An 8,164-nucleotide genomic window follows, 5' to 3' on the forward strand; every position below is an offset into this window, starting at 1 on the left:
GTAATATATCTACAACTAACTACTATATATATATATATATATATATATATATATATATATATACCTTAATAGCTTAGTATTTTTTAGGCTACATGGGAAATTAAACTTTAGTGAAAATATACTACCGATATGTTTGCCGATATTGGAACCATCAACAGCGGATAATTGTATTGTTACCGGTATAAGTAGCATTATTGATCAAATATAATATAAGAGAAATATCAGGAAAAGAAAATCGAGAAAATTATTTGATAACATGAACTTACGTTTACCTTTTTACGAGTTCTTTGAACTTAATTATGTTTCAAAGAATTCCGTATAACTCGATATATCTTTTTACAGGATGGGGCTTCCAAGAAGAAAGTGGTAGTTTTTCATCAAAGTTACGTGAAACACACGTTCCAATCATACCAATCGTTATTTGCAATAGTATTTTACATTATTTCGGTCGTGTAGATCCGTTATCCATGCTCTGTGCCGGTTCCGGTGGTGCTGATGCTTGTCAGGTTTCGTCCTCATTTACGGAAGAATGAATCTTGAAATATTGAAATAAATCAACGATTACCATCTTTAAATCGATTTAAAAGAATGTAGAATATTGATTTCAAACGAATATCTAAGAATATCGATCTTGAAATGAATACTTAAGAATATCGATTTTCAAAAAAATACGAATTATGAATTAATTTTAATCTTAACTTATAATACACTTTTTTTCAGGGTGATTCAGGTGGTCCACTGATGTGTTATAGCCGTATGCGTCAACGTTGGGAACTACAGGGAGTGGTCAGTTGGGGTCATGGATGTGGTCGAAACAATATTCCCGGAGTGTATGCTAAAATTAGTGCTGTTACTAGTTGGGTGAATTCGCAGATGAAATTACTACAACTAAATGATAATGATATTCTCTAGTTGTCCTTGTACTTTTATTTTATTGATCATTTCAAAAATTGTCCATCATTTCGAAAAACTTTATTTCTTCAACGAATGAATATGCTTGGGAAACAAAGTTCATCTATATACTTACAACCTGATGTTTGGTCAGAATAATTCAGAGATGCATTAGATATTGGTGATTTTTAATTACAAGGTGTAAAAAAAAAGGAAAAATTGTTCATTTTATTTTAGTTAAAGTTATTCGGAGATATCCTGAAGGGTCACGAGGTGAAAGATCACTTTTCCAAAATTACTTTTCTTTTTCAGCAACAATATGCTAGCTTTTCCTAGAAATTCGCTGTAATTCTCCGGACAATTGTACTGCACTTCCACGTTTACATGTATATTTCTATGTAATGATTTTGTTTTATTGAAAAGAAAAAAAAAGATTGATTAAACAATTTTTTATTTCAAATATTTTATGCCAATAATTTGGCATGCTCCTTTATACTTTATACTTTTTTTAAGAAAATCAGTTCACAAATTCACAATTTAAAAGTTTAGATACGTGAATTTAGAAAAAAAGAAATGACATCGAATAAAATGACAATATTATTTTAGAATTAATAGATTCACAGGATAAAATCAAAGATAATTTAAAGTGAAACCTTTTTGAAAGTTGACTGATTCAATTAATTTAAGGTTAACCCTTACTTTATCTTCGAAAAGAGAGATTTTGCGCAATTGTCGTCAATTGAGTATTATCACAGACGAGAAAACAATCATAATTTTCTTACATGATGCGTCTTCTGAATTTAGCGTAAAAATAAGCATTATCGAAGTCAACAGGCACCTCTTGCACCAGCACGGTAGTAAAGTAATCTAACAGTTACACAAATAGGTACCATATTAACACCACAAGACAACTTAACATTCATATAGGTAACCTTATATGGTACCACCATTAATGTGGTTGGTTCCTCAGTAGTCAATAATTGCGATGAAATGAAATGGACGAACCCCATTGTACTCATAGGTTCTATTGAAAGGGAAATATTGCCTGAGAGCCTGAAGGTCTTGTTCTTTTGTTTGTATGACAGGTTTGAATTATATCATGAAGATTTAATATCTTGTGAAACACACGGATCCTTCTGGAGATTATGATGAGACCAACTCTAACATTATCCTCAAAGGTTTCTCAGGATCGAATGTTTGTCACTCATCTTTATTCATTTTTACTAGATTAATTTTCTTTTCATCCTCTAATAACTCGTCTTTACTTATTTCTACTAAACTACTTTTCTTTTCATCCTCTAATTTCTACTAAACTATTCTTTTCATCCCCTAATTTTTTACTATTCAGTTTTTCCCACCATACACATGACAATAACATGACACATTTTAGTCATATACACTGCTATATTTGATACTGATATACTAATATGCGTGATTTGTAAAGTGTATGCTATTCTATACATTATAGGAAGTAGTTAGCTATTGTGCTATAAGATATTTTCCATGGCAGTGTTTGTTTCCTGAATTTTCCATTTGAAATTTGTCGCAGTTAGTTAATCCCAACAAAATCGAAACGTTTCCACGTATATTACTTTAAGGTTTTGTATGTAATGCTTTGGAATCAAAACATTTTTACGTACGTTAGTTTGGATAAACTTCGATATTTTCATGTTTTTCGTAGCCTTCTTATTTATCTACAATTTACCGTCGTTCAGTTACTTTCATCACGTTGACGTGAAAGCGCAAAGCTAATGTATGTGTACATGATGCTATCTTAATATACAATATATGTAATGTTAAGTTAGTTTCTAATAAATAATATTTAGTTAGTTTCTATTTAACATTAGCTAATATGCGTGCAGAACATTTAATTGGACAAATGAAAATTCTTTAAATTTGCGTAATATTTTACAACATTTGGCAAGAAATTAAACTTACATTTGTTAGTTAATTTTCAGAACACGTAATATGGTTGCAAGGAGCAGTTAAGAAGGAACAATGATGGAAGATTGGAGGAATACCACAATCAAAATGGGATGCTGTGCAAATACCTGTTTTGAGGTGATTTCGACATTCCCTACAAAAAAAAAAAAAAGAAGAAAATGTTGTTCACATACTAATTTACAGCATTAGCTACATGAATTATTAATATTACACTTTTACAAGTGTCTCCGCAATTTTTTATGTTATTCCTATTTTGTTTTATAAAATTGATAGAGGTAATTTCCAAAAAAATTTTTGGAAATATTTTTTCAATGAAATTACATTCCATATTTATGCACTTCTTATAAATCGAGCCAAATTTCAAGTAATTTCGAGGATTTTTTAGTAAGAATCACTTAACATTTTCTTGTTTTATTCATTTTTTTTCTAGAAAATGACTAGAAAGCAATAATTAATTTTGAGAATTTTTGGAGACGTGATGCTGCGGAATTGTCTTGAAGAAGTCGAGCATTCTTCCTTTATAAAGGAAAAGGAGAGAATTAATTTATATTTATATTGTAGAGGCAAAACAAAGTACAGAAAGATGTCTACTTGAAAAATTTCAGTTTTTCTAATTTATTGCATAAGTTTCTTTTTAATCAATGATTTGAATGAAATAAATCTTTCTGTATAAAAAATAAAATAAATCAGCTTGAATAATTATTTGAAATATCTTTCGTAACGTAACTTATTTATTAATTTTCCTTTTACTCTAATATACCATTTTCATATTTCATAATCCTGGAGTCAAAAATACAAAAAAAAGAAGATTCATATGAATAAAGAGCTGTTTATTAGACTTTTTAGCGAAGTTTTAAAATTTTTGAACCTTTCCATGTAAGTTACCTAAAAATCTACTTAGTTTATCTTTACTTTAGCTTATAGAATATTACTTGAGTTTATCTCTGGAAGTTTGCTTTATAAATATTGGGAGCTGAAAATGTCATGCAGAAACTATCAAGAAGTACGTCAAGAAGTATTAAACCCGTTGTATTTTTTTGGATTTCATTCTCACACAATGACCATTTTTACTGTCTTTGTAAAAATAATAAAATTTTTCACACATTTTGTTTTCTTCTTTGTTTTGAGAATTTTGCCTAATAAAGATTCAGCACAAGAGCTACATTTTTTGCTTTTCTTTTCTATTTGTAGTTTCGAATGAAGTTTCGAATATTAGAGTGTTGTCATGTAGACTGATTAAAAATTTATCTACTGTAATTACCACGGAATCACTAGAAAAGATTTTGGAAGAGAGGATTCATAGAAATCGTAATAAGTCTTATGGAACAGTAGCTAGCTCTCAAATCGAACATTTTATCAACAAATGTTTTCTAACCATCGTGCAGAAGTCCTACCGATCAGTTCAGCTAGAAGAAATTTCAGGAGATCCATTGTACAATTGAATAGGGAAATCGCCGAATTTTGCAAAGTAATTTTCAGAAAAAATAATTTTCGAGCTGGGGGATAGTTTTGGGAGATTTATACTTTTCTTTCACTTCAATTTTATCCTTTTTCCTATAAATTATTTGAATGATATTTCTGAATTTCATCACTTATTTTTTCGAATAAATCCATTAATTTAATTTATGTTATAGAAAATTCGGGTTTTGAAAGCTGATGATATGAAAAATATAGTAACTCGGTTCTCTGATTTGTAAAATTTTATATGGGTTTCAAAATTACTTCTACAAGGCTTTGAAAATTATTTTTCAAATTTGGTGGAGTATAAATATAGGTTCATATTGATATAGAAAAAAAGGATAGACACGTTATTCTTCATGAGATTAATTTAGAAATTTTTATAAAGCATCAGTCTTGGATTCATCAATCAAGCAAAAATCTCCTTTTTAGTAATGCTAATTTTCTGAGTGGCTCTTCTAATAAACGATTGATCAATTGTACATAATTTACTTGATTTTCTCGAGAACATGATTAGAACAACTATATCCATGAAAATTTTAGATTTCTTGAGGAAGATTAAGAAATTCTTATTGATTAGTTAGTTGTTCAAGAGGTTTTCAAGTATCTGCTGTGATATGATTTTAGACTTCTGTTGATGACGCCTATTATTATATAATGATGAATAGGTATAATATGAGGTGCCAGATGTTGTTACACATTTGAGCACTTCCTGATATAAAAGCATGAGCATTTGCCCATGCAAGTGAATCGTTGTATTAACGAAGTTTGAAATAACGTTGGACTTGTATAAATTAAATAAATTAATTTGTCTCATATTACATTATGATTTTTTATTGTTCATGCGAAACTAAATTTTATATGAATTGTAGTTGCAGGTTTATTGATGTCCGTTTGTATGGTTTTTGAATCAATTTCGGCAGTAAATCACACGAAAATCAGTATGTGGGAAGCTTTATCTGAATTACTTATGGAAAGGATCGATGATTTAATTTACAGTGAATTGCTCATTATTTCTTTTTTCTTCTCTATGATTATGCGACAGGTAATTCTCTTTATCCACCATCATTAGGAATGTGAGTTATGTTTGATTCGTTCTGTGTAACTTCCGATAAAGTCTTAAGCATAAACTACATGAATTTTTAAATTAGTTACTGAGGAAATGTTCCCTAAACTGGAGATAGTTTACAAAAAACTGAAATATTAGGTGCGCTGGGGCATAATTCGTGAAATATGTGGTGGAATTATTGGCATTTCATTGGTTTACTACTTTACTGGTTGGAAACTACTGTATTCGCTTTTCATTGTAATTTTGAATGTCATTATAAATTCAGTCGTGAAGAACCGGTAAGTCTTACGCTAATCGGTATTTTAAACACAGATTCCCAGAGTAGCATTTCAGACATTGAGTTTTGAGATATTTGCAATATTTATTGTGCACGTTTTAGGCTGTGTAACATTTTCCAGGTATTTACCGTTGGCATCTTTCATTATCACATTCGTTTACTTAGGAATTCTTCGAGCTGTACATTTAATTGGGTTCCCAGCTCTTGTTTCGCATTCAAATGCCGTACAGCTAATTGTGACGTTACGAGTATGTTTCAATGATAATTGGATATTACCAATATCACGGAAAGATCTAGCTGTTTAATCTAAAAGATTTTATTGGTATGAATAGAAAGAATGAGTTTTTTTGTAATTCTTGGTAACAACGACATAATATATGTTTTATGCTGGTTTCTTTCATCTAAAACATGATTTCAATGTACTCTGTTGAGTTGGTGTTAGATAATAGGAATAATAATTAATATTTCATCTTAATATAATGTTTTTTGCTCATATTTTCTCTGTCTAATTTTATGCTTTTTTTTTCCTATAAAATATTGAACAAGAACTCCATTTCATCCTAATATGGTATTTTTTTTTGACTGATAAATGAGAACAAGGCTTAATCTTCTTCATGAAAGAAAAGTTAACTGTTTTCCTAGCATTCATTAATTGCAGCTTGTTGGTTTAAGTTTCGAAATTGCCGATGGTAGAAGAAAAGATGAAATGAAATTCGATCCAAATAAGACACGGTTCATTGAAGAACCGTCGTGGTGGCAGACATTTTTATATTCATATAATTTTCCAGGCCTTTTTACTGGTATATTTATGCTTCATACGTCAGCACTTTAGTTTAGCATCATATGCTTTTTCTATTTTTTCATTCGATTCGAATATAACATATTCGTGTAACTTCATATTGCTGACAATCTGCCACCTATTAATGATAACCTATTAATACGCTTCGCATCATAATTGATGCAGCCTTTGTAGCACTGCATAATTTTTTCATAGCACTGCATACTTTCCCATTTTTTCAATTTACTTATTACGAAAATTGGTTGAATTAATGAAACTTTAATCATTAATTCACATTCCAAATATTTTTCTTCTCTCTTACACGACGACTACTTACTACCACTGCGAAGAATTATTTATGAGTGTCATAACTGGTCATATTTTGCATTTGTATTAGAGCTCTTAATCAGTTGTTGAAAAACATATTTTGGAAATTTTGATGATTTTAACATTAGATCACACCATCACTTCTAGTTTGATTGGCACCTGCAATCATTGATAACAGAAGGATTTCATTAAATCATACAATATAGACTTTTTTTTAAATTTTTCATACTTATTTTTATTTTTTATAATTCTACATACTTTTTAAGGTCCATATTACACATATGCAATGTACCGAGATGTTGTTAATAATGATAATATAATGGAAATATGCGTTTGGGAACATATTAAATGGCGTTTATATAATTTTGCATGGTCATTACCTGCTTTTGTTTTACTTTTATATACTTTCCCACTTGAGGTTTGTTATATCATCTATTTTACTTTTATATACTTTCCCATTTGAGGTTTGTTATATCATACTATTTTACTTTTATATACTTTCCCACTTGAGGTTTGTTATATCATACTATTTTATTGGATTTTATAAGAGATATCAATTAGTTGATAGTATAGAAAGAGGAGGCACTAAATCTTTTTTGAGTAATTATAGTCATATTGATTCTTAAAGAACAGTAAATGGCCTTTTTGCATTGCCGATTATCTCTGAAAAATTTTGATATGATTGCCAAAATCTGTTTAACAGATGATGCGCAAAGATGAATTTTTCGATGAAACAGTCTATTACCGAATATCGGTTAGTTTTTTGGTATTTTTGTGGATGCGGTGTCGTGTATACAGCGCGTGGATGGTTGCTGAATCAATCTGTGTACTGAATGGAATTGGAATTTATCCGGAAGAAAGTTGTCCATTGGCTGGGAAAGGACCCAGCAGAATTGACATTTTAAAGTAATACTTATTCAAATTTAAAAAAAGATAGTGTTTTCATGATTCGTTATCAATTATCCATGGCTTAATTGATTTTGCTTACAGTCCCATAATTTGCCCACCGACCGTGAAACCTGTTTGAAAAGGGCAGCCTTAGTACTGATGGACCATAATATTGAGTATATAGTACTGATGGATCATAATATTGAGTATACGGCGATATTACCACATACGATTGAGTGAATATGCAAAAGAAATAAAAAATCCTTGTAATCAAAGTGGCATTTATGATTGCGATTATTATTATTATTATTATTATTATTATTATTATTATTATTATTATTATTATTATTATTATTATTATTATTACTTATTATTATTATTATTATTATTATTATTATTATTATTATTATTATTATTATTATTATTATTATTATTATTATTATTATTATTATTATTATTATTATTATTATTATTATTATTATTATTATTATTATTATTATTATTATTATTATTATTATTATTATTATTATTA

At 29.0% G+C, this 8,164-nt stretch overlaps 2 protein-coding genes across 2 annotated transcripts in view; both read left to right on the top strand.

Moving 5' to 3' along the window:
• Positions 1 to 299: 299 nt before the first annotated feature.
• LOAG_10674 (hypothetical protein) lies at positions 300 to 912 on the top strand (the record flags this gene model as incomplete). Its single annotated transcript, XM_003146198.2, has 2 exons — positions 300 to 506; positions 721 to 912. The coding sequence occupies 2 exons, from the start codon at positions 300 to 302 to the stop codon at positions 910 to 912; spliced, it is 399 nt and encodes a 132-aa protein (XP_003146246.2).
• A 1,931-nt stretch (positions 913 to 2,843) lies between these two features.
• The window catches only part of LOAG_17865 (hypothetical protein), an 8,550-nt gene continuing 3,229 nt past the window's right edge, over positions 2,844 to 8,164 (top strand). Inside the window, exons 1-7 of the mRNA XM_020450527.1 lie at positions 2,844 to 2,952; positions 5,172 to 5,338; positions 5,501 to 5,640; positions 5,761 to 5,887; positions 6,298 to 6,439; positions 7,011 to 7,162; positions 7,448 to 7,650. Coding sequence (XP_020305780.1) covers positions 5,180 to 5,338; positions 5,501 to 5,640; positions 5,761 to 5,887; positions 6,298 to 6,439; positions 7,011 to 7,162; positions 7,448 to 7,650 — 923 coding nt within the window. The 5' untranslated portion in view covers positions 2,844 to 2,952; positions 5,172 to 5,179. The remainder of the gene's footprint in view (positions 2,953 to 5,171; positions 5,339 to 5,500; positions 5,641 to 5,760; positions 5,888 to 6,297; positions 6,440 to 7,010; positions 7,163 to 7,447; positions 7,651 to 8,164) is intronic.

The sequence above is a fragment of the Loa loa genome (genome assembly GCF_000183805.2).
Source record: "Loa loa unplaced genomic scaffold supercont3.141, whole genome shotgun sequence".
Taxonomy (NCBI): Eukaryota; Metazoa; Nematoda; class Chromadorea; order Rhabditida; family Onchocercidae; genus Loa; species Loa loa.